The 27,001-nt window shown below is 37.6% G+C and overlaps 1 protein-coding gene across 1 annotated transcript in view; it reads right to left on the minus strand.

Moving 5' to 3' along the window:
- Positions 1-27,001, minus strand: part of MAGI2 (membrane associated guanylate kinase, WW and PDZ domain containing 2) — a 1,351,041-nt gene that overhangs the window by 455,843 nt on the left and 868,197 nt on the right. Inside the window, exons 4-5 of the mRNA XM_044920220.1 lie at positions 24,125-24,340; positions 2,365-2,575 (exon numbers count right to left, since the gene is read on the minus strand). Of these exons, the coding sequence (XP_044776155.1) occupies positions 2,365-2,575; positions 24,125-24,340 (427 nt within the window). The remainder of the gene's footprint in view (positions 1-2,364; positions 2,576-24,124; positions 24,341-27,001) is intronic.

Raw genomic sequence — 27,001 nt, forward strand, 5'->3', positions numbered from 1 at the left:
ATACCCCCACTTCAGCCTTAACTCAAGGCTTCATTTTCCTAAACTCTGGGTGAGTGTCTCTAGCATCAGCTCTCTCACCAAAATGATACTGTCTCCTCTTTTGTGTCTTAATTTTCCACCTCAACCTATCTCTGCTCCCCTGCTCATTCATTCTTCCCTGAAGGAACAGGAAGAAGATAAACAAACAAAACCCTCTGCCTGTCTTTCAAAATCACTAATGATCTAGCAAAATGGAAACAGAGCAATCATTGCCCAGGATTCACCAACAAATACCTCTTCTCTAGTAGGGTCATAGGGTCTTCTCACTATCCCTGATAAGCCCAGGGACTGGGTTCCTATACCTGGAATGCTGTGTCTACACACTGCCAAGTCTGTGTGACCCCACCTTCCCTATGATGCCTCCTTTTATTACTTAAGTCTGTGCTGAGTATATTATTTTCTGAATAGTACCACAAAACTCAGAAATCAGTTGTTTAATGACTGTTTATAATTATATGTCTCTCTTCCCCAACTTGAACAATAAATCTCAACAATAAATTTGAGAACAAGTACAAAATCTTATGAATCTTTGAATTCTGACACTGGGTGACTCACTAGAGTATTAACAGAATCATTTTGGTAGATTCTTCCAAGTCCAGACAGAGCCTCATCATTTACTATATACCATGAACACAACTTCTGTCTTTCAAAGTCCCTTTTCTTCACAGTCCCAAAATCTGACACTATTTAAAAGAGAAAAGATTATTTTGTAATCACAAAGATTTTTATAATTGCATTATTGGAAACCTTGTAAGGAAACAGTTCTTTAATCAACTTGTTATGCTGGTTTTCTTTTATTATTTCCACATACCCTTACTCCTCCTGCATTATATAATAAAAAATGTGTATATTATCAGTCTCCTTCTGATTATCAATTTTCCTGAATATCAGCATGTGAATTCACATCTAGGGTTTATACTGTGAGTGGCCCCGTGCTGTGCTTATCAATAATAGTTATATTTTTAGATTTAAATACTTCTGAGCATTTGAAAAATTCCATATGACTTCTTCTTTTCTAATTAGTTGATAAAAGATGTCTTCGGGTCATTGATTATAGGAATAAAAAATAATGTAAGAGATTCTTACTCTTTTCTTAAATTTACACTGTCTGTCAAAAGGTGAGTGGTAGAGATTCATTTTCTGCAAAACACTGCATTTCTCATCCCATGTTGGAGTCAAGCAGAGCACCAAGTAATTACCTCATTATACATTCCCTTGGCCAAATGTATCAAAGTTCCCACCTTCACATGAGAATTAAATATTGGCATGTGGTAACATTTCAATTTCACAACTGAGTTCTGCCTATGGAGATCTAAGTCACAAATCACTCCAGGTTGGGGAAGGAAATCCAGTTTTAATATTTTTTCTTGAATAATCAGAGTTTACATATTTTTATCTACTGTCAGCACTGAAAACTTCAGGTTTTATTAATTTTTCTGTTTGAGTCTTGTTGGAGGGAATAAGTGTTGCGGGAATAAGTGTTCATTTACAATATTTTTAGTTTTTATTCTTCCTAGTGAATATTTTGATTGTCTTATGTACATCAACAATTTAATTTTCTGCTGAGATCTCCAATTTAGGGCTTTGTTTAAAAAAAAAAAAAGTGGTTCTACTCCTAGAAGATAAAGGAAAGGAAAGACAGTATTGTTAATAAAATATATTAAAATTTCTTTTTTTGGAAAAAAAGTCCAAAAAGCAAGAAAAGATTAGAATGAGTATCACCAGGGAGTTCAAGATTAGCATTTCAGTTTCCTTGGCAAGTCATAAAAATGGTAAGCAAAAAATAGAATGAAATTAATAAAAATGAGTGCGATGTATAGTTACACAATGCAAACCTAAATAATCTTATTGACATCTGACCTCTGCATGAAATACTTAAAATGTTGTCTTTTGTGACAAGTATTTTGCTCTAAATGGCTGCATCACTGAACACGATGGTAGATGCTTCCAGCAATCTTAGTTAAAACATGGTATTATCTCATTTGGACAATACCGAGGTCTTGAAAGAATAGAGTAAGCATTTTTCATGATAGGTAGATTATTTTCTAACTCAACAGTAACATCACATAGAGATTTGCCTTTTTAGTCATGACTGTAACAAATTTTACAGTGTAATTGTTTAATTCATTCTTTGATTTATAGCTATAATCTATAGCGTAATCTAATTGCATTAAGGCACTGTCCATTATTCTCTCACAAAGAAGGAAGCTAATATCAGAAATGATAAAACTCAGTATTTTATTTTGACCATATCTCTATGTGCTACATCACTTACATACTGTTATGATCTTTGTAGCAATATGCAAAGAAATGTGTGAAACTCACTCAATGAAGTAGACTTCACCCTTCTCTGTATAGGCCATTTCCCAGTTATCAGGCAATGGGTCTGACTCCTCATTCTCTTCAGGCTTAGTTGGTTTTGCATCATCCATCTGCTCCTTCAGCTCCTCGGGCTGACTGTACACTGGTGCAGGATAAGGCTGGGAGGGTGTCTCCCCTGAGGCACCTGCACTCTTGTCTTCATGTTCACTGGATTCTACAACAGAACAAGAGCATGTGGTTAGTCACTCTAGCCACAGGAACTTCTCAATGAGTGTGGAGTATGATGCACCAGGGAATAAGCTCCATGAAGGCTAATAGGAAAAGCATGATTGCAAACAGCTCTGAAAATCATCTCTAGGCCTAGTTGAGTTCCCCTTTCACTCATGATTCTTGTCTATACTTCATCTAATTATTGATGATTACTGAATTGGAGGACCATTTCACAACACAGGTGTGGCAGGCAGAATAATGACTCCCTAAAGATGTCCATGTCCTACTTCCTGGAACAGGTGAATGTTACCTTACATGGTGAAAGAGAATTTTGAGATCTGATCAAATTAAAGACCTTGAGATTGGGAGATTTCTTCAATTATTCAGGGGCCCTCACTGTAATGACAAGGGTCTTTAAAAGTGTGATAGGAAGGCAGAAGAGGAGGGTCAGAGAGAGATGTGACACTAAAGAATGGCCAAAGAGATGCAATGTTGCTGGCTTTGAAGATAGAAGAAGGGGACCAACCAACCACAAGCCAATAAGTGTGGGTGGCCTCTAGAAGCTGGCAAGGCAAGGGTATGGATTCTCTTCTAGAGCCTCTAGAAAGGAACACAGTCCTGTTGATACTTTGATTTTAGCCCAGCTAGTTCCATGTCAGACTTCTAACCTATAGAAATGTAAGACAGTGAATTTGCATTGTTTAAACCATTACATTTGTGGTAATTTGTTATAGCAACAATAGAAAACTAACACAATAGAGTAAAACCTAAAAAAGATACATATCTTTAAGAGTAATGGTAACAGGCTTGGAGGAGAGACCCAAGAGTCCCAACATGTAAATAGCATGAGCTCCAGAATGAGGAAAGGAACACATAGAAAAGAAATAATAACTCAACAGCAACAACAACAACAACAACAAAAATAGAAGAAAATTTACCTAAGATGAAGAAACACTTGAGTTTGCAGACCGAAATGGTTCACTGAATCTGACACCAGATTAATGAAGCATATATACTCCTAAACACATCTAAGTAAAATTTCCAAACTCCGATATTAAAAAGCAACTCTAGAAGCTCCTGCACTGAAGAAATATGATTACTTGCAAAGAAAATAGGAACAGAAGAACATGAGATCTTTCATCTGTGATACTCTAAGCTCGAAGACAATAAAGTAACATCTGTAGTAACTTGAGGGGAAAAAAAGTACAGCAACTCAAGAACTTAACTCTACTAAAATATTATTCCTCTATCTGGACAAAAGAAAGTCACTTTAAACAACAGAAGTTCTGAGTATATACTACCCATGCATCCTACTTGAGGACAACATTTGAGGAATTACTCTAACCATTTCACAGCAATTGAATCAGAGCAGATAAAACAAAATAGGAAGAGAAAAGGAGAAAATAAAAATTAAGAAGAAGTATCCTGCATGATATACCTAAATGTCAATGGAGGGTGATCACATTTCTGGAAATGCATAATACATGTTAAAGACAAATTCTTGAAAGAGAAGAAAACATTATATGGAAAATCTAATAACAGCATCGGTTTTCAACTATATCTTGGTTAAGCTCAGGTTCTAGAGGGTGGAGAAAAGGCAGAGAAATAAAGACATTTTAAAGGTCTAATAGGGGTACAACAGGGAGTGGGTAAATGAGATAATTTTAAAGGCTATCTTTTCACGGGATTAGATTACTGGGCAAGTATTTTGGTCAAGGTGTAGATGTAATGTAATTGTATAATAGGGATATTTTTGAAATATCCTCTAATGTATACTCTCTCTGAACTATTTGGAATTTCTTTTTCTTCCCATTTCACTTTTCTACCACTAAACATAGACCATGAGTCATATTTGTTGTCAAAGAGTAGAGTGGGGGCCATCTAGAGAAAGAAACATGTTTGGGGTAAATAAAAAGAAAGATATAATATAGAGTAAGTTCCTGCAAGGTAAGATGGTATGATTGGAGAGAAATTTAAAGGGGAAATGTTCAAGTTTAAGACACTGCCTGGTTCTTTCAGGGATTCAGCACCCCTATCTTTAGGTTTTGGTCTGGAGTATGATGTGGTTGTGGTAAGAAAAGGGAAACCAAAGAAAAGGTGAAGGGAGTCCAAAGGAAAGGAGAACTATGAATTACTTTAGTTTACAACTTTGGGAGAAATGTTTCCTGCAGAGTAGCCTCAAATCTCCACTGGAGGGTCAGAACAGATAGACTGTAAGTAAGGGGCACTTGGGTGGCTCAGTCAGTTAAGCACCCAACTCTTGATTTCAGCTCAGGTCATGATCTCAGAATCGTGAGATCGAGCCGTGGGTTGGGTTCCACGCTCAGTATAGAGTCTGCTTGAGATTATCTCCCTCTCCTTCTGTCCCACTCCCCTACTCACACTCTCTATCTAAAATAAAAAAAAAAATAATGAAATCTTTAAAAAAATTGGCAAATACACTTCCAAGACCCCCTTGTGCTATGGATGTCATCTAAAAGTCCAACTATGCCCCAGTGGGAGACTTGGAAAGTAACTAAGAGTAGAGAACCAGTAGACCTGCAGTGGGTCACTATGGCTTCCTCATAGCAGAAGGTGTAGTAGAGACAGTTTAACCCAGAAACTGGAACGAGAGTCCTACTGACAGATGCCAGTGTGAGGATAGGACAGCCAACTTAAAAATATGAAATTGTACAATCATTTGGAAACATAATCAATAGCTATTAACATGAAAAATATAAATATACAAATGCACATATTCTTTGACTCAGTAATCCCACTTTGAGACTGTATCCTCTAGAAATAAAGGTAGTGTGGTATAAGAATACATATATAACAATATGCACAGCAGTATTTGTAGTAAGAAAGCCCTGAAAATGGTTTGAATGCCTATCAATGAGAATATGATTAAGAAGATTGTGATTATCATTACCATGGAAAGCTATAGTTTAAAAACAGTGAATTAAGTGTGTATCTATTGAGTTGGAAAAGGTGCTCATCATTACTATTCAAAGAGTAATCCAAGTTGCAGAGAACATATATTGTTAATCCTATTTTTTAAAAATAAGCAAACACCGAGTTCCCTTAGATATATACATATAATTTTGTATATATGAGCATGAAAACAGGATGGAAGGTGTACAATAGATTGTCAACTTTGATTCCCTAAGGATAGTAAATTTAGATGGGGTGGGAGAAGTTTTCTTTATGTTATCTTTGCATTCACTGGCTATCTATTATTTTTATAACTTTAAAAATTAATAACAGTAATTTACAATGAGTTAAAGTAGAATGCCATATTTGTCTCAATCAATTGCTTAGATCAATGTTTTCCCTATGTGCATCAATCTCTGAGGGCCATATTAAGGTACCTTTAGGAATTAGAAAGCACAAGAATACATTACAAGCTTTCATAGTTTTGCCCTTTAAGGGGAAAGAACACTTTTTTTTAAAAGAATACGGCCCCTTATTGATGTAGTCTTCCAGTTGATCCCTCATACAGAATTGACCTTTGTAAATGTGTAGGAAAGAAGCAGCAAAAAAAAAAGCTACCATAGCTCCCTTTAGATTCTTATTGCTATACCTTATTACAAGTAATTACCAAGGCACAAAATACACTGTTCTCAGGTATTTCTAAATGTCACGTCGCATTTGAAAAGTTAAAATGCAAAGTCATGTTCTGAAATATTCATCATTCAATATTCATTTAATCAATATTTATTAAGCACTCAATTGTTGTCAGGGACTGAGAACAGAAAAATGAACAAGACGGGCATGATCCCTGCTCTCGCAGACCTCAAAATATGTCAGGATGTGTAATCTTTAAACAAGTTTAAGTGTGATGAATGCTTTCCCAGTGAAAGCTGGGATATAATGCATATGCATTCACTTAATTTTATATAAAGAGTCAAGGAAAGCCCTTTTTTCCCAATGTACTACAACCTGAAACATGAAAAAGAAGTCAAGAGACTTTTTTCAGAGGAAGGTAATGGAGAAAAAATAGATAAACAAAGACCAAATTAGGCAAGGCCTTAGAAGGCATGCTCAGAATTCGGGACTGTATCCTAAAAGCAACGAGAGGGCATTGATGTATCTTAACCAAGGAGATGACACAATTAGATTTACATTCTCTACGAAGATCCCCTGTTCTGGGGGTTTGAGAATGGCAAGAGTAGATATTTAGAGGTCTGTGGGAAGTTATTTGTGTGTCCTAGACAAGAGATGATGGTGGCACAGTCATGGAAAGAAGTGGACTGAAAAAATATTTAGACATCATGGTAAACCTGGTGGGTGGCAAAGCCATACACTGAGATAGGAAATATGAGAGAAGGATCAGGACTGTGCGGGGGGTCAGGGAGAGTATGGGCATAGTTTTGGGCACACTGAGACAGAGTTCCATGCCAAACTCACAATGGAGATGTCATGTCAGAGAGTTCTTGGTTGGAGAGAATCCATTCGAGAGACAACAGTATGTAGCTAGACTGCATTATAATTGAAGCCAGAGGAGTGAATGAAATTGCTTAGAGAGACAGTGCAGCAAGTAGAAACTAGGATCCCTAGAGCAGCTGTCTGAGGAATTCCCACATTTAACGGTCAGTGAGAGAATGATTAGGAAACAGCAGCCAGGGAAGTAATAGGAAAATCAGTCGATCCTCGTGCCATTAAAACCAAGCAAAGAGCAATGAGGAGGAAACATTTACTACCTGTGGCCAAAGCTTCTAAATTGTCCAGCAAGATAAGGGCATAAAATCTACCGAAATTGGGGGTGCCTGGGTGGCTCAGTTGGTTAAGCGACTGCCTTCGGTTCAGGTCATGATCCTGGAGTCCCGGGATCGAGTCCCGCATCGGGCTCCCTGCTCGGCGGGGAGTCTGCTTCTCCCTCTGACCCTCCCCCCTCTCATGTGCTCTCTCTCTCTCATTCTCTCTCTGTCAAATAATAAATAAAATCTTTATAAAAAAATAATAAATAAAGTTTCATTGGGCGCCTGCATGGCTCAGTTGGTTGAGCGACTGCCTGCGGCTCAGGTCATGATCCTGGAGTCCCGGGATCGAGTCCCGCATTGGGGTCCCTGCTCGGCAGGGAGTCTGCTTCTCCCTCTGATCCTCCCCCTCTCATGCTTTCTGTCTCCCATTCTCTCTCAGATAAATAAATAAAATCTTTAATAAAAAAAAAATCTACCGAGATTAAGGACATGAAGATCACTGGTGATATTAGCTACCAGTTATTGTAGTAGTTATAGTAGAATGATGGGTGGGGAAGCCAGGTTGGAATGGATTAAAGAACGGATGAAAAGAAAATATATAATATACTGACAGAGAATTCATTCAAGAAGCTTAGCTATGAACAGATATACTTTTTTCTTTGACTAAAGTCTAGAGTCTTTGGAGATGTCTTAGTTATATAATGATGTGCCCAGATTATGGTGCCAAGTTCTCCCAGTTTGTTTAACATTTGTTTACTCATTCATTCATTCCTTTATTCTTATTTAATGGATCAATCATTACATTAACAAACAGGAATTTAATAGCTACGATATGCACGATACTTGACAAGAGCTTAATGGGGGAGAGAAAAACAATTTTATCAGGCTATTGTGAACTGGCTTGGTAGGAAGTAATAAGTATCACCTGCTTTCTCTGTCTGAACAAAATAAGAGGGAAAAAATGAGTAAGGCAAATAGACAACCAAAACATTCTCACATTCACTATTCGTAAAGGCTAATCTAGGGATGCGGTTTATGGTGAGAGCCAAGGACTTCTGGTAAGACCCAGAATCATGCCAAAGTACCCACAGGCAGCATGGAACCAGGGCAGGCTTCCCACTCAGGGGCAGAACCTATTCTCAGAAGAGGAATGTAGAACATCAAAAGGAAGGAAAAGAGGAGTTGAGCTAAGCAGGCCCAGATATCCTTTAAGATGCATCGGTCAGGTAAGTCACTCCACCTCTTCTGAGCAGAGTAAGTTAAGGTGCCAGTGGAGTTCAAATTAAGTATTTTCTTTGACATGCAAGACAACATGGTGGGTAGAGAGGAAGTGTCTCCCCCCAACTCTGGGTAACTCTATAGAGTACTATCATAATGATTTATTAAGTGATACTTAACGGCACAAAAGAGTTATATACAAATTTCTAGGATGGGAATATAGCACATGGAAATAAGGATATCTAAGGGAGCTGTCTGAGGAATTCCAACATTGAGCACCCAGCTGGAGAAGGAACTGGCATTGTGTTTCCTCTATTACTAAGACAGTGGTATTAATTAATTTAGTAAATATTTGTTGAGACCCTACTAAGTGTCAGGCACTAGGCTGGGCAGTGGGCCAAAGAGAATGTGGTCCAAATGGTACATATTAGTTTGCTAGGGCTGTCGTAACAAATACCACAAACTGGATGGCTTACACGGTAGAAATGTATTATCTCACAGTTCTGGAGACTAGATATCCTAGGTTAAGGGTTTGTCAGGGCCATGATCCCTCTGGAGGCACTGGAGAAGGATCTATTCCAGACCTCTCTGCTAGCTTCCGGTAGTTACTTGGTTTATGGTAGCATAACTCCAACCTTCATATAGCATTCTTACTGTGTACATGTCTGTGTCCCAATTTCACCTTTTTATAAGGACACTAGTCATACTGGATCAGGGGCCTACCCTACTCCAGTATGACTTCATCTTAACTAATTACATCTACAATGACCCTATTTCCAAATACGTTTGCATTCTGAGATGCTGGTGGTTTGGACTCCAATATATAAATTGTGGGAGGGGGAGCACAATTCAACTAATTACATAGTATATTAGGCGTGCTCAGCTTACAATTCACTGAGCATTCCTGCTACATCATAATAGTTTCCCTGCTTAATAAGGAAAATAGAAGATAACTTTGCTACATTTTGGATAATATGATTATGCCTTTCTTTTGTATGAGGCTTATTATTTTTTTTAATCAGATATGTTGGGTATAAGCAACTGAGAATGTACCCATTAAGAACAGAATAGATTTTTTAAATTATTTTTTAGAGTAATTTTAAGTTTATAGCAAAATTAAGAGAAAGGTGCAGAGATTCCCCATAGGCTCCTTGCCCACCTCCATGCATAGTCTTTGAATTATCATCCAAAGACCATAGATTAAATTACGATTCACCCTGGGTGATATATTTTATGGGTTCAGATAAATGTATAATGACATGTATCCACCATTATAATATCATACAAAGTCTCACTGCTCTAAAAATCCTCCATGCTCTGCCAATTCATCCTGCCCTCCCCTCTAACTCCTGGCAACCACAGTGATGTTTTTACTGTCTCCATAGTTTTGCCTCATCCGGAATGTCATATGGTATAGACATTTTCAGATTGGCTTCTTTCACTTCAATATGCACTTAAGTCTATCCAATGTATTTTAATGGCTTATAGCTCCTTTCTTTGTAGCAATGAAAAATACTCCATTATCTGGATACACCACCCAAGCTGATCTTTAGTAATAAAAGGATGGAAAGAACAGATCTTACATGCCAACCAAGGGTGCACGTGTTAGCACTCCTCTCATCTCATGGAGTTCAGCTTAGATGAGCATGGGTACAAATGTGCCCTCACACGAATCTCATTTGTGTAAGATCTGTAGTTTGAGAAGACCTAGACTATTTAAGTTTTGACTAAGAAGGAACCAAATAATCCACGCATATGTTTAGTTTTACAGCGGTGTGAAGCTATTTCTTGATTAGAAGTAGTCATGTAGCGGGGCACCTAGGTGGCTCAGTCATTAAGCATCTGCCTTCGGCTCAGGTCATGGTCCCAGGGTCCTGGGATCAAGCCCCGCATCGGGCTCCCTGCTCAGGGGGAAGCCTGCTTCTCCCTCTCCCACTCCCCCGGCTTGTGTTCCCTCTCTCGCTGTGTTACCTCTCTGTCAAATAAATAAATAAAATTAAAAAAAAAAAAAGAAGTAGTCATGTAGAACTGCCCTTTTTGCCTTCCAAGACATATTTTTCAGCATGACTTTATTGTTAAATCTAAACATGAATTTTTTGGATATGTAAATGTAATTTTTTTTCCTAAGATGCTTGCTGCTGAAGTGAACAGACTTTATCAAACACTGGTGTTTTTGAGCATTTCATTGTGCATTTCTAGGTCACTTAGATGCCTTGCAAACAAGAACAAGGCATGTTCTGTTTTGTTTCACAAACAATAGAATCAAAGAATATTTCAATAAAGAAGGAACACCTCTTTTTTAAAGAATGGCAATGATGAAAAAAATTTCTCTTTGACAAGAACTGTTGAATTTCCTAGAAACTCTACAGCAACACTGAGACATAAAATAGACATTGACAATGTACATTCTTATAAATGAGGACCTATAAAAAACACATTTTATGTACACTTTTACTGTTGTGAAGAATTAAGAAATAATTTTTTCCATCTCTCCTACCCTAATGGTATTTTGTTAGATTTAGCAAATCCTTTTCTTCTTCCCATAAGGAATTCAGAAGAACTCAAAGATCTGTGTACATAGTAGAGGGACTGAAAGCCATTTAATTGGAAGAGAATTAAATATATGCATTTTTGCATTCAGTCCAGCTCGCATAAATCCTATAGCTCTGGTCCAGTCTAAGGTTTTGATATAGAACAATATGTATGGTTGCCATTTCATTTGCTTACATGTTTACTGCCCCAGTAGTATCTAACAGATTGCCTTTCGGACAGAAGACTAAGGATAAATCAGAATGCCGTGGCTTTGAATGTTCCCACTCAGTTTTATTAAAGAATAATCAGAAACCAAGATAAAACCATTTCAAGAAGAATGCCTATTTTATACCTTATCCATATTTTCACTTGACATGGTCTATGCATGTAGTTAATGTTTAGCCTTCTGTAATTGCCATCCTTCAAAATGAGGGAAAAGAATGTTTTTAAGCTAGACAGGAAATTGTTGATTTTATTTCTTGAACAGTCATAAAATTTGAATTTCCAAAATTTGTTTTACCTTGTGAGAGTTCTGTGATTTATATTTCTAACGGCTATGTGACAAATTTTAATAAATCTAATAATTTTTTTCTCCTGTACTCATATTATTTCTTTGGAAAGAAGCATGGCTAGAGAACATTTAACAGGGGGAAAAAAATGAGGAACATATTTGTACCTAATAAGAAAAGAGAATAGGAATAATTTGAGGTAATTTTTTTCTTTTGCTTTCTGTTTAGCGATTCTCAGGTAACAGCGCAAACACAATCCACAAGAAGCAATAGAACATAATCGCTAAGGCTGGTATCAGACTGCCTGGGTTTGAATCTGTTCTTTACAGTATAATGTTGAGCGAGGTGTTTAAACACTCAATTTCCTTAACTGTATGACCGGAATAATAATATCACCTACCTATAAGCATTAGATATGACATGCATAGAAATTGCTTAGAGCAGTAAACTATTAAAACATAGTAGGTGTTCGGTAAATGTCACATATTATTATCGGTGAATTCTATTACTTAAAATACTAAATAAATTACATAGTGAAATCAGTCAAACAACCTAAATGATCTCTCTTGACAGAAAAAAGAAGTGTGGTCAAGTTTGCATAATTTCAAAGATATTAGATTTTTTTTAAATGCAATTACTAAAAAAGAGAGAGAGAGAGAGAGAGATACACACATGAAGCTAACATTTCCTTTTTAAAAAGTGTTCACATAAATTGAGTTTTTCTTCCTCCATTGAGACATGTTTGGGTGTTAAGTGATTTAAAAGAGGAAAAATAATGCTCAGATAATAATCCACACTTTTTTTTCAAGTTCTGTATTATCTCCTATAGAGTTTTGCATTTGACTTTGCTGGGCATGAGGGGCTGCTACTGAGCTATCAGCTCGGCAACACTTTGGCTCCACTGAGGGTACAGACTTAAAGCAGAATCAGAGACTTGGCTTCCCAGTTTTATACTAGCCCAAGGCTTAGCATCCTCATATATTCCCAAGGCAACCTTGGTTTTCAAGTCTGTTTATAACAGATTGCTCCCCACTTTGGTTTCTGCTCATTTGTGGTAGGAACCATGGCAGTAGATGGGGTGGGGCTTGAAGATTTCTCCTGCTTTCTTGCCAACTCAGTAACCTCATCAAAAAGCATGTTTGTTACACTGATCCAAGATCTTACTGTTATTTTCGTGGGGGTGGGGGCTGCCAGAGCATGATCCTCACTTCACTTCTAGAAGCTGAAGTTCTTAGTTAAAATTTGAACCACAGGGTCTTGTACATGAATGAACATTTCAGGGCTGACTTTTAAACAAGAGAAAAATATCATTGCAATTGATTTTCTATTATGGCCATACTACAGATTATATCCTATAGTGAAAAGTGGAGCGTATTCCGTCTTCAGAAAGGAAGCAGTCATGCAGTGGTCACCTGCATGCTACGTAGCCAGTTGATTAAAAGAGGTCCAGATGATAGCTTATTGCTAACAGAGTGCTCTCACCAATTTTCCAAAAACTTCTAAAATAAAAACAGGAATTATATGGGTGCTAAAATGTTTGACATTGAATGATTAGTGAATTTTTGCTTATCATTTAAAAAACTAACTACTTTTTTGATGTGCTAAAATATGCACATGGACGAAATCCAAAAGTACAAAGGGAGAACACAGTGCAAAGTAGGTTTCCCTCCTGTTTCTACTCCCAGTGCTGCAGCAATCCAGTTAGCAAAGATGATTACTTCCCTGCTTCTTCAGAGATAGTTCTATATACACTGATTACTGACTTTTAGGTAGTGGTTTTTGTTTGTTTGTTTGTTTGTTTGTTTTACTTAGTTCTGCTAAAAGTGTTTCTAAATTCTAAAAACAATGCATTACATAAGTTCTTTTTTTTGTTGTTTTCACTTAAATTCCAGTTCGTTAACATACAGTGTAATATTATTTTCAAGTATACAATGTAGTGATTCAACACATCCATACAACACCTGGTGCTCATCACAACAAGTGAACCCATCCCCCCACCCACCTCCCCTCTGGTAACCATCAGTTTGTTCTCTATAGTTAAAAGTCTGTTTCCTGGGGGGTGCCTGGGTGGCTCAGTCGATTAAGCGGCTGCCTTCGGCTCAGGTCATGATCCTAGCGTCCTGGGAGCCTGCTTCTCCCTCTCCCTCTGCCTGCCCTCTGCGTACTTGTGTTCTCTTTCTCTCTGTCAAATAAATTAATAAAATCTTAAAAAAAAAGTCTGCTTCCTGGTTTGCTCCCTCTCCTTTTTCTCCCCCCCCTCTGTTTGTTTGTTTGTTTCTTAAATTCCACATATGAGTGAAATCATATGGTATTTGTCTTTCTCTGACTTATTCTGCTTAGCATTATATTCTCTATCTTCATCCATCTCGTTGCAAATGGCAAGATTTCATTCTTTTTTATGGCTGAGGAATATTCCATTGTATATGTATATATACCACATCTTTTTTATTCAATCATCAGTTGATGGACATTTGGGCTGTCTCCATAATTTGGCTATTGTAGATAATGCCGCTATATACATTGGGGTGCATGTGTCCCTCCGAATTAGTGTTTTTGTATTCTTTTGGTAAATAACTAGTAGTGCAATTGCTGGATCATAGGGTCGTTCTATTTGTAACGTTTTGAGGAAACTCCATACTGCCTTCTCCAGTGGTTGCAGCAGTTTGCATTCTCACCAACAGTGCATATAAGTTCTTTTCATATAAGGTATGTGAATGAGGAGGGGTGGCCCTTAGACACAGTGGCAATTTATATATAAAAAACTTATAGATATAGATATAGATATTTAGATAATATAAAAAATAAACCTAGAATAAAATATTAGAATTAGGGAAAGTTAGGGTAACAATTAACTATGCTTCTGATTTTTGAAACGATGTATCAATTGAGGAAGCAGAAATTCCCAGTCCTGTAAAGAAATGATTTTCTATCTGTAATATTTGTAAGCAAATTGCATCTCATCCATTCAGGGGAACTAGCCAGGAAAATGTGAATTACTAACAAATCATATTTGATACCTCAAAATTATTTTTCGTCTCTATCTGAAACCCTCAGTTGGTTAGAGGATCTTTGGAGCACTAACAGAACAAAATGTGAAATTAGGAAAATAGAAGAGTCAAGGACTATGAGTAGAAGATGACAAGGAAAAAAAAAATCCAAGATATAAAAAACTAAATTGTAAAGACTCACTAGGAAGATTAGTAGAGGGAATTATTTCCCATTAACAGGGGAGAAGAGCTGCCTTGATTAGCATATTTTCTTCTTTCTGCAATATTTTTTTTCACATTTTAATAAAAGTAGACTGGAATAATGGCAATAAAATGAATCCTCATAGCTTTGAAACTGTATATGTGAAATGATTTTAATAATGTAATACATTTGAAAGATGTTTATCATATAGAAACAAGTCCCCCAAACCCTCAACTAACTTTGGGGTAAGAGAAACTGATATAAGTATTGAAAATATTCAAAGACCAAAGCAAGATACAAAGTGAAATATAGGACATAAATGTGCAATATCTTGTAGATCTTCCTTTCAAAACTCTGAAAAAATTCCAGGAGACTAGTGCTATATAAAACATAACATCGCCTTGCGAAGTTTTATGAACATCAAAGGGTGTGAAAGAGGAAAAAAAGAAGACTTTATTTCATTTTGATCTTGATAATTCAAGTGCTATGCTCTGGGGCCAAATTGGAATCAAGGTATTATTTGATGAGAGCAAGAAGTCAATTAGGAGGAAAAAGATGAGGTGCTCTTCCCAGCAATGGAGCTCTGTCGAAGGAATGAGTGTGCACAGAGACCTTCCCTCTCTCTTCAAGAACAAAGTCCAGCCCTCAGCCAGAAATAACTAGAGCACTCTTTGTCTGGCAATAAAGTAGCTGAGATTTCACACTGCAATTACAATCTCTTCTTATGAGGAGAAATGAGACAAGGTAATGGAACACAGAGTGAAAATCAGACCTAGAAAGAATGGATGGCTATGACTAGAAATACGATTAAGCTCTAAGGATGCCTGGAGAACCTGAAAACACTTAAACATGGCCACCAGTCCTCAGGCTTTCTGCAAGCACTGTACAAGCCCAAGTGTTATCCTGGTTGTTCTTGCTCCGAACTCCTCATTCGTGGATCAAATCTCTCTCTTAACACACATCATACAAACCCTCAGAGAAGTAGAAAAACACTCTCCACACAGGTTGAGTGCAAGATCCCCAAAATGCTGAAGCAGTGTGAGGGCATGAAGAGGTTCAAATAATGCATCGCTTTTAGTTTAACAGCAAAGTGAGTCGGCCTTGATTTGAAGTGATATTCATGAAACTAATCATGATTTCAACTTTTCCCCAATGCTGTAGTTACAATTACTACTGTAGTTCATAAGCAGGAGCTCTAAAATGACTATCTTATTACTTTATAATCACACCCAGATACTCAGAACATTTGACAATCAGGGCGCTTCTAACTTTTAAGTAATCATTTTAAGAAAAGATGCCCCTGACTTATAAATGGAATGTCTAATTTTAGAAGGTTAACTTAAAATAGTCCCCAGAACTTGCCCCATCTGATGGAAAGATAAAACCTAGTACAGTGTTTGGGAACAAGATCATAAAATTAAGCCTCCCCCCCGCCCAGAAAAAAAGAAAGAAAGAAAGAAAAGAAGAAAAAGATAAAGATCTGAGTGGATACACAGATCACAGTCTCTGTGAACCCACACAAAAATACGCAGGGGATAGGCACTGGGGTGGTTTCAGAGTGGGCTATTATTCACAGGAAAACAGCGAGATTCACTATGGAGGACATAATTCTTTCGACAGTGACAGGACCTCATTCACAGAACCAGGACTGATGGTACATGCACAGTCAGCGTGCCAAGCAGCACAGGACCTGGATGCGGGTCCCTAATGGTGAACTGAGATCATTGCTGAGGACACTCGGTGATCACATAAGGGACACTCTGTTTGCTCTCTGGGAGAGGCAGTTCATTCGCACTAATTGAGGGCTTGGGGGCCTGGAGAAGGCAGCTCTGTGTACACATACTGTATTCCCTTTGTTGGCGAAGGTAGCTCTCACGGGCCCTGTTCCTCCTGGCATTGTGTGTGTGTGTGTGTGTATTAACAGAGAGAGTTAGCTGCCTTTAAAATATATGTGCATTTCTAATTCCTTGCACTAGGCTTACTAATAGCTAGTGAGGGGAAGTTACAATATAATAGTGAATTACTTTCCGGAGAAGTTTAGCAGATAATTCATGGAATAAAAGAAATCCAAGAAAGCTTAACCCAGTTACTGTGGTTTATAGGATTTTCTTTTCTTCAAAAAAGTTCAATCTTAAAAACAAAACAAAACAAAACAAAAGACTATCTACTTATTATCCACCTATTCTGTATTTTATTTTAATTCTGGCATAGTTAACCTACAGTGTTATATTAGTTTTGGGTGTACAATATAGTGATTCAACATCCACCTATTTTTGGTATTTTCACAGAGAAAGTGAATAATTCTCATCTCTAAGAATATACATTTTCAAATATAATTCTACATAATTTTCTTCAGTTATCATATAACTTTTGCAGGAACATAAGATCAGGAATGTCATATCTTTCAAACTTAGAAGCAATGCATGAGGAAGACACTGAACAGTGCAAAATGAGCATGAAATACTAACCATGTAAAACTCTGACACTCTCTAGAGGTTTGGTTGACTAAAAAAAGTACAGATTCACAAGTTCTTCAAATATTTGAAGATCTATACTAATCACTGACATGGGTAAACAAAAAAGTAAAAGTAGCCCTTGTCCTAGCAATGTTTACAATATATGTGGGGATGCCAGACATGCACATTATGAAAAGTCAGCTACAAGTACCAGGCTAATCAATATCTTCCAAATGAATGAAGAGTGTAAAACTGTACTTCAATAATTCAGAGATGGACAGTTTCAGCTTTTTATTATGGGAGTCAACAAGTGATTTCTTGGGAATATCAACATTTTTTATTGAATTCTGACTAAAAGAATAGGAGGTTACAATATGGAGAAGGCCTTATCAAACAGGCAGAGGTGTTTTATGAGTATGGGATGCAGATGAGAGAAGAGATGGGGGAGTCATGGACCAAAGCTAACAGAGATGTTGCGGTCAAATGTGGGAGGACCTGAGTGGTTGCCCAAGGAGTTTGGAGCAGTAGAAATGGAAGCCCATCCAAGTTTTGGGAAGGGTAATTACATGATCAAGTTCTGGTTCAAGAATCTTTAGGCTAATTGAACATAAAAAAAAAAGAGAGAGGGAGAAGTGAGTCACTAAGTGTAGCCCATACTCAAGGGGAGGGGAATTAAGCCCTACCTCCTGAAGGGGGAAATATGAAAGAATTTGTGGATATATTTTAAAATCACCCCCACATGATCTTAAATGTACATCTATTTGTATGGATTTATGTAATAAATGAATGACAAACTTGTTTAAAAAAAAAAAAGAATCTTTAATTGATGGAAGAATAACAGGCAATTTGATAGGGATGGAGCCTGGAGGAATTAGATCCCTTAGGGGATTGTGGTCCACAAATGAGGTGATAAAGCAGTAATCTAGGACGATGACATTTGGAAAAAAGAGATTAAAACTACAGGCCTAGTGATCTTTTATATCCAATATTATATAGCAAGGCTGGGGGAAAGAAGTATCAAAGAACTCTGAGGTATCTGGGTGAAAAGCAGAATTTGAAAAATCAAGGAAAGGCCTTTATGAGTTGATTTGCTTGTGAAGTGGAATGTTGCATTTCAGTTGCTATAGGAATGCTTAGGAGGGGCAGTCCAGTTTGAAAGACGGCCCTGGAACGTAAGAGAAAAGTGAGGGCTGCAGGTAAATCTACAGTATTTGAAGCTACAGAGCTGGATGCCACAAGTTTAAGACACTTAAGTACAGGTGAGGTTAATGTCACGGAAAGGTTTCCTGGGGATATGAATTTTAAATATCAATTTAAAGACAGATTCTCTAAGATGATGTAAGGCTATTTCATCCTTATGGAGGTCAGGCGTCATTTTGTCCTCAGCATGGTTAACAGCCCAGAGAAAGTTGGTGGAAAGGGGACGAATTCAGGTATTCCCGGGCCCAGATCTCGACTCTGTTACTAAATTAACTATCACCTTAGTTAAGTACCTTAAGCTAAACTTCAGCATATTCTTTGTTAAGTAATCAATTCTTTGTTAAGTAATGATTATGGGATAAGAGAATATATGTACTATATGTCGAGCCCATCTTATGCACTCATTAACAGAGAGTTGCCATTATTTACTTGATCTTCATTTTTACTTTTGTAGCTTTCAGTATCAACAAGAATCGAACTACATGTCTAAGGATAGAACTATATTGACTTCTATCACCAAAGTGACGTGTCAGAGAGAGAAACATTTCTGATCTGAGACACTGAAAGATCATTCTATGGCTTTTCTTGGTGATATGGGCTAAATCCATCTGTCTGATGTAATTTTGAGCAAAAAAGGGAACCTAACATTAAGCAGTTCACATAAAATATGTGGATAACCATGGACAATGTTAGTAGCACTTCATATAGAAATTATATATTTAAAGGTGGTCACCAACTTTACATAAATATGGCCTGAAAGTAAAAGGAATGTGTAGTTCTAAGTTGAAAGGAGAAAAGATGAAGAAAATGAGTAATAGGAGTAAATCAAGGACTACTCTAAAATCTATTTACATGGAGAAAATAATTCATTTCAGTAAAGTATAAAGTATAAAGAGGTAGGTTTAATCCTTAAAAACAGAATATTATTTAAAAAATAGGAATTTTTCGGGGCGCCTGGGTGGCTCAGTCGTTAAGCGTCTGCCTTCGGCTCAGGTCATGATCCCGGGGTCCTGGGATCAAGCCCCGCATCAAGCTCTGTGCTCAGCAGGAAGCCTGCTTCTCCCTCTCCCACTCCCCCTGCTTGTATTCCCTCTCTCGCTGTGTCTCTCTCTGTCAAATAAATAAATAAAATCTTTAAAAAAAAAATAGGAAATTTTTTTATATCCACATAGCCATATAAGTTGAGTTGCATATGATTTCCAGAAATGAAAGAAATAAGAAACTTTTGGTAGGTAGAAACTTATAATGTCTCTTTTAAAGAGGTACAAGTGAAATAGTGGTCATGTGTTTACATGTTGCTGAGAAACGTATTTATGCTTCTATTTGGTGCTGTAAGACTCCAGATAGCATTGCAGCTAAGAACATGGGTTCTGGATCGATACTTCCTATATATAAATGCCGGTTACTGGGCAAATTACTTACCTGTAGTGTATCTCAGTGTCCTAATCTATGAAATAGTACCTAGCCTGTAAAATCCGTTAAGAGAATTAAGTGAACTAGTACACATAATGAAGTTAGGGAGTTCCTAGCACATGGTAAGCATCCAAAAGAAGATATTTTTTACATTATTTATTATCATTATTATCAGTATTTTTATGTAATGGAATAAAATTACCTCAGTAAGCTTTCCTCAACTCTCTAAATGCACCACATCGATTATACTATGTATGGTCTGAATTGACATCTGTTATTAATTAGTATTATAGGCTCCTAGTTGGTACAGGGCAGTAACTAAAATTTAAGCAACAATTTTCTCAATATTGTTGGAAGTGTCTTATATCTGGTGACTGAGTATGGGAAGAAAAATAAAGGCAGGATAAAGACCCTCAGCTAGAAAAAAAAATGTGTCGAGGTTCAAAGGGTGAAGAGCTGAGTGAATGTATATGAGAGGGAGGCAAAGTGAATCCTAAAATTTCTGTTGGATAAACATAAAGAAAAACAAAGATTTCTAATAAGGAATGACAGACCAATTTCTGGTTTGGGGCTGTTTCCTCCATCTTTGAACACTGGGTGAAGAGCTGCCTAATTTACATATCTCTCATCTCCCACAAGGGAAAGAACAAGACTGTATAAGGGCCATTTGCCCAGTCAGGCTTACAGAGCCACTGTAAGCATCTGTAAGCATTTGTGGCATCTATTGAGCATCCAGGCATCCCAGAGTTTGCCTGGGCAGTTGTTTTCTACAGTCCTCAGGCTGAGAGGTTCAGGAACAGACACACTGTTAGGGCTGGTTAAGGAGAGTGCAAACTGATCCATTTTCCTTAGGGTCTTTAAGACTTCCTAGCCAAAAACAAACAAGCACACACACAAACTAAAACCCAATTCCTTATGTCTAATATGTATTAATTGAAAGGAATAGTGCTTTCTAGATTCATTATGACCCCCAATTAAATAAATTTCTAGTTTACAAATCTGTGGGTCAAGAATGCTTCATTTGATTTGCCCTATACAGAGTAGACATGAAATAGAGACCAATGATTCAGGCCCAACCAAGGACGAATATTTTATGTTTTTAGCTATAAGGTGTTAACCAGTAAAAAAAAAAAAAACCTCTGTAACTGCTCTTTGATCCCCAACTTCTGCTTCTTTTGTGATTATTGCTTCCACTTGGCTGAATCATTTTGCTTCTCATATCAAAGATAACTAAGAAAACTATGTGCTATCAACTTAATTTAAATCTATTCCATAATGGATCCATATTCCATAATGAAAATTAAGTATTTTGACAAAAGTATTACAGAATCAAAAAGAAAAGGTATCTAATTGCTTGACAATTATCTGTAAACCTGTAAATTGCTTTCCTCTCATATACATTTATTCAGCTCTTTACCTTTTGAACCTCAGCACAGGGTCTTTAGTAAACAAGTTACATTATGTACCAATAGTGATTTTTACCACTTGTATCCAGAAATCAGTGACTGGTAAGATCAGAGTATAAATTTTTCACCATTATATTAATGGAGGAGGTTGTCCTTCTCTGAGTAATCAAGATGAAACCCTTTTAGGGTTTTACACCTTGATTGGCACAGATTAGATTTTGGTCTCCTTATGTTCAAGGAAGGACATTTTTGCAGGTATTATGAAAAAGGAAGGTAAAAAACAAGCTTATGAAACTTTGATAAAAATAATTGAGCATGAAAATTCAAATACTATGTCACTATAGAAACAGTACAGTGATAATTAAAAATACAGACATCAGAGTAGTTGTAGGAAATATATTATGAATAATACGTAAGCCAAGTGCATGTGTTAACATTTTTTTCAAGAGCTTTAACACAGTTCTTAGATTTTCAGTGCCAACTGATATGCTGTTATTAAAAAATAACTAAAACAAAACTTTGCAAACTTACTCCAAGCTTAGAGGCTACAAGAATGACATATTTTTGCTTTAACATTTAGTTATGAATAACATAATGAAAAAAATCTTTCATAATTATAATAGAAAATTGGCACTCTGTTAGTAATAAGCACAAGAAAATAGCAAAGCCTTACCTTGTGTAAACACACTTTATATCTGCCTGATATTCTTTATATATGTGAAATGATAGGTTATAAATCAAAGAGATAACAAGTCTTTTCCTTGTTCAAGGGTGGGTGCCTCCACCAAGTCAATGTATAAAGGTGCTTTCTCAGCAAAGCTGGTGGCATCACAATTCCGGACTTCCAGCTCTATTACAAAGCTGTCATCATCAAGACAGCATGGTACTGGCACAAAAACAGACACATAGATCAATGGAACAGAACAGAGAGCCCAGAAATGGACCCTCAACTCTATGGTCAACTAATCTTCGACAAAGCAGGAAAGAATGTCCAATGGAAAAAAGACAGTCCCTTCAACAAATGGTGTTGGAAAATTGGACAGCCACATGCAGAAGAATGAAACTGGACCATTTCCTTACACCACACACAAAAATAGACTCCAAATGGTTGAAAGATCTCAATGTGAGACAGGAGTCCATCGAAATCCTAAAGGAGAACACAGGCAGCAACCTCTTCAACCTTAGCCGCTGCAACTTCTTCCTAGAAACATCGCCAAAGGCAAGGGAAGCAAGGGCAGAAATGAACTATTGGGACTTCATCAAGATAAAAAGCTTTTGCAAAGCAAAGGAAACAGTCAACAAAACCAAAAGACAACCGACAGAATGGGAGAAGATATTTGCAAATGACGTATCAGATAAAGGGCTAGTATCCAAAATCTATAAAGAACTTCTTAAACTCAACACCCAAAGAACAAAGGATCCAATCAAGAAATGGGCAGAAGACATGAACAGACATTTTTCCAAAGAAGACATCCAGATGGCCAACAGACACATCAAAAAGTGCTCAACATCGCTCGGCATCAGGGAAATCCAAATCAAAACCTCAATGAGATACCACCTCACAGCAGTCAGAACGGCTAAAATTAACAAGTCAGGAAACGACAGATGTTGGTGGGGATGCGGAGAAAGGGGAACTCTCCTACACTGTTGGTGGGAATGCAAACTGGTGCAGCCACTCTGGAAAACAGTATGGAGGTTGCTCAAAAAGTCGAAAATAGAGCTACCCTAAGATCCAGCAATTGCACTACTGGGTATTTACCCCAAAGATACAAATGTAGGGATCCGAAAGGGTACGTGCACCCCTATGTTTATAGCAGCAATGTCCACAATAGCCAAACTGTGGAAAGAGCCAAGATGTCCATCGACAGATGAATGGATAAAGAAGAGGTGGTATATATATACAATGGAATATTATGCAGCCATCAAAAGGAAGGAAATCTTGCCATTTGCAACGACGTGGATGGAACTGGAGGGTATTAGGCTAAGCGAAATAAGTCAATCAGAGAAAGACATGTATCATATGACCTCACTGATATGAAGAATTCTTAACCTCAGGAAACAAACTGAGGGTTGCTGGAGTGGGGGGGGGGGGGAGGGAAGGGGGGGCTGGGTGATAGACATTGGGGAGGGTATGTGCTATGGTGAGTGCTGTGAATTGTGCAAGACTGTTGAATCTCAGATCTGTACCCCTGAAACAAATAATGCAATATATGTTAAAAAAAAAAAAAAGAAGAAGAAGAAGAAGAAGAAGATAGCAGGAGCGGAAGAAGGAAGGGGGGAAATCAGAGGGGGAGACGAACCATGAGAGACGATGGACTCTGAGAAACAAACGGAGGGTTCTAGAGGGGAGGGGGGTGGGAGGATGGGTCAGCCTGGTGATGGGTATGAAAGAGGGCACGTTCTGCATGGAGCACTGGGTGTTATGCACAAACAATGAATCATGGAACACTTCATCTAAAACTAATGATGTAATGTATGGTGATTAACATAACAATAAAAAAATTTTTCAAAAAAGGTGCTTTCTCCACATTGCCAGATTAGATGGTAAGGGTGGAGAGAAAAATATACAGACATGGTGTAGCTCCAGTCATTCTGAGGACTGTGTTCACTGAAGTTGTTAACTAAATCACATGACACAACCTCTTTTTACAGAACTGCAAGTATACTAAGATTTCTAAGGATAGATATTACCTAATATTAATCAGCAAAGACCCCAGAGCTTTACACAATCATATTCATGACGTGTAACATTTTCTAAGATGTAGAAACCATTCATTATATTGCCATTAATACTGTGTAAGTGAAAGCAAAAATTGAGGAACTTGAATTAATTGCTTGATACATCAAAATTAAAACTAATAAAAGGGATACAAGAATTACATCCTTTCCATTTGATATCATAATCTTCTTTCTGAAGGTAAATGGAATCATATAGATATGTGACTAACCTGGTGTTACTACTACTCCATTTCCATTGACCACAGGCCTTTCCTCCTCCTCCTCCTCAGGAGGCTCTATACTTGCTTTCTCCATGTTGCTCACTGATTTATTCCTCTTCCGTTTTCCTTCAGCACTTGGAGTGGCTCCCGGAAGTATCTGGTCTGTCACATTTAATAATAATGGTGCTGGTTCTGCTGGAGGCTTTGGCGTGCCGTAGTAATTGTCTGCAAATGATACCAAAACATTATGGAGTAAAATATTTCTCTTACTGCGTGCATAATTTGTAAAGAATGGAAATTATATTGACAAATATGTATCCTGTTTCTTACATATGTGTGTATTTACACACATTCATATATATGACTTTGAATCCTTTCACATTTATATATATATGTATCTTTATTTGTTGCTTTTACTATATTGGGCTTTAATGCTTAAATAAAGATATAGATTTCTCTTTATCCTCACCTTTTGCCAAACCAAAATACAGTCTTATGTATTAGTCTCATATGGTAGAAAGCAATTTCAAAATTAGTTTTTTAAAATTTGATAAACCTTGATTATAACCTTTTTAGAGATAATTATGTCTGAATGAGGGTGCAGGTAACTTTTTTTAAAAAAAGATTTATTTATTTATTTATTTGGGAGAGAGATTGAAAGTGTGCGAGCAGAGGGGAGGGACAGAGGAAGAGGGAGAAAAACAGATGCCCTACTGAGCATGGAGCTGGATAGGCAAGGCTCCATCTCAGGAACCCAAGATGTGACCTGAGCAGAAACCAAGAGTCAGATGTTTAACTGACTAAGCCACCCAGGAGCCCCATGTAGATTTTTTTTTTTTTTAAGCATATCTCATAACATTCTGGAAAGGCGAAGCATATTGTGCTTTTCAAAGGGCTCTGGCTGTTTCCCTTGATGTGCATGGCACCCTGCCCAGAGGGGTATCGCCAGGCCAGGTTAGTGGCTGCTGACAATGGGCCCGCTGCCCTAATCATCATATTATCACAGCTCTTTTTCCCCACAGCTCCATGATCTGAGCTATGGAATGTTTGTTTCTCTCATCAGTCTGTGAGACTTCTTAAAGGAGGAGAGGAATTCTTACTTCTCTCTGTAATAACCGCCTGACACATAGAAGGCATGGAATAAATGCTTACTAAGTGAGCATCTTTATGTATTTAAGGTGAATTGTTTATAGTTTATAAATTTGATTGGTAAAGAACATAGTGGTGTTTTCTAAAATCAGTGTTATACTTTTAGCATCAACTTCAAGCTCACATTGGTGTTGTCATTTAATTGAATAATTTATGCACTCATTTGCTACTCATTCATTACAATCTTTATTTAGTACTGACTCTGCACCCAGGCACTCCAATATATATTGGAGAGAAAATGATGATTGTAAAACAATCCTTATCTTCCAGATGTTCAACAGTGTAGGGTGGAAGATGGGCGCACTTGACATCAAGCAGGTAAGCATTAGAACTGTAAATGGGACTAAGTACTGCAATCAAGGAGGCACAGAGGAGGAGGAAGCACGTTTCACTATGTGCAGAGGCCACTGAAGGCCACTGGGAAAACAATGTGCTGTGAAAGAAACAACCCTGAACTAGAAGTCATGGGTTCTAGACTTGGCTTTTCCAGACGACTGCAATGCAAGGAAGTGACTTAAGCTCACCGAGGTTCAATTTCTTCATCTCTATATTGGGAATAGCGATTCTTGTTATACCTATGGGTTGCCAATAACCCAAACCTACTATAGTTAAGTTAAACATTATAGGCATGTGCTGAGAAGAAATGAGATGGTTAGTTGAGGGAAGAGGCTGAAAAATCTTGGGGAAAATGGGCTGAAACAAAGGAGTCTGGTCCAAACATGCAAGTAGCCTTTGTGGTCCCAGACTCTGAAAGCCCAGCTGATTCTATTGCCATGGACACAGCCCTTGCCTGCCACCCCTTTGGCTGGAATGAGCCCCAGTCTCTCCTCAAGAGCTCCGATTCGCTCATCTCCAGGAAAACTCTCAGGCAGGGCTGTCTCATTGGCTGAGCCTCAGTCACAGAGGAGCCTGTGAGCTGCCAAATTAGGGCAGGAGAATGGCTGCTCTCCTTCAACTTCGGGAGAGGGAGGCAGGGCTCTACCTTCCATCCATCTCATCACAGGGCTCTCCCCTGGAGGGAAGGGTCTTGGGGTGCTGGGCCAGCAGAAATGACCAATGCCTACTACACTTGGCCTCCCCATTGGGTTGCTGTGAAGATGAAGAATGTCTGAAGAAGTGCTTCATAAACTGTAAAATTGCAGTGGTTTTAATGGCAGTGTAAACCTCATGCTGGCACTAAGTGAATATTCTGAAGGCGAGCTGTAACACTAATGCTGTTGCTCATTTTCATGGGTATTCACAGTTGTAAGAGAAATACAAGGGGAAAAAATATCATCATGTAAAGTGGTTCTTATACATGTAAAACTTTCATACAGAAGTCTGCAAAGTAGATGATACACATTTTGCTAAAGGTTACTTTCTAATTTAATTTAGAGCATTTCAAATGAGTCAGACCTTTAAATGTACTTGCTGAATTCTGAGCAAACAAAAACTGCTAGTTACTTCTTAGAAATCGATTATATTTCAGCATCCCTAAGGGCCGGCACCATTCTCAGTACCCTGCTATGCTTTCTATGGAATCTCAATACTTAACTGCTTATCTAATAAACATAAAGTAAAACTAGTAAATAACCTGCATTTCCCACTAAATAATATACTTGTAAGTAGTATTCTGAGAATTTTAATACATTCAGGTATATACAGTATTCAGAAAAATGGGTCACGTGTCAGTGGTTCCCCCCCCCCAACTTGTCTTTTATAGTTTAAATTTCCCTGAAGTAGAAACATCACCTTTTA

The sequence above is a fragment of the Neomonachus schauinslandi genome, chromosome 12 (genome assembly GCF_002201575.2).
Source record: "Neomonachus schauinslandi chromosome 12, ASM220157v2, whole genome shotgun sequence".
Classification (NCBI taxonomy): Eukaryota; Metazoa; Chordata; class Mammalia; order Carnivora; family Phocidae; genus Neomonachus; species Neomonachus schauinslandi.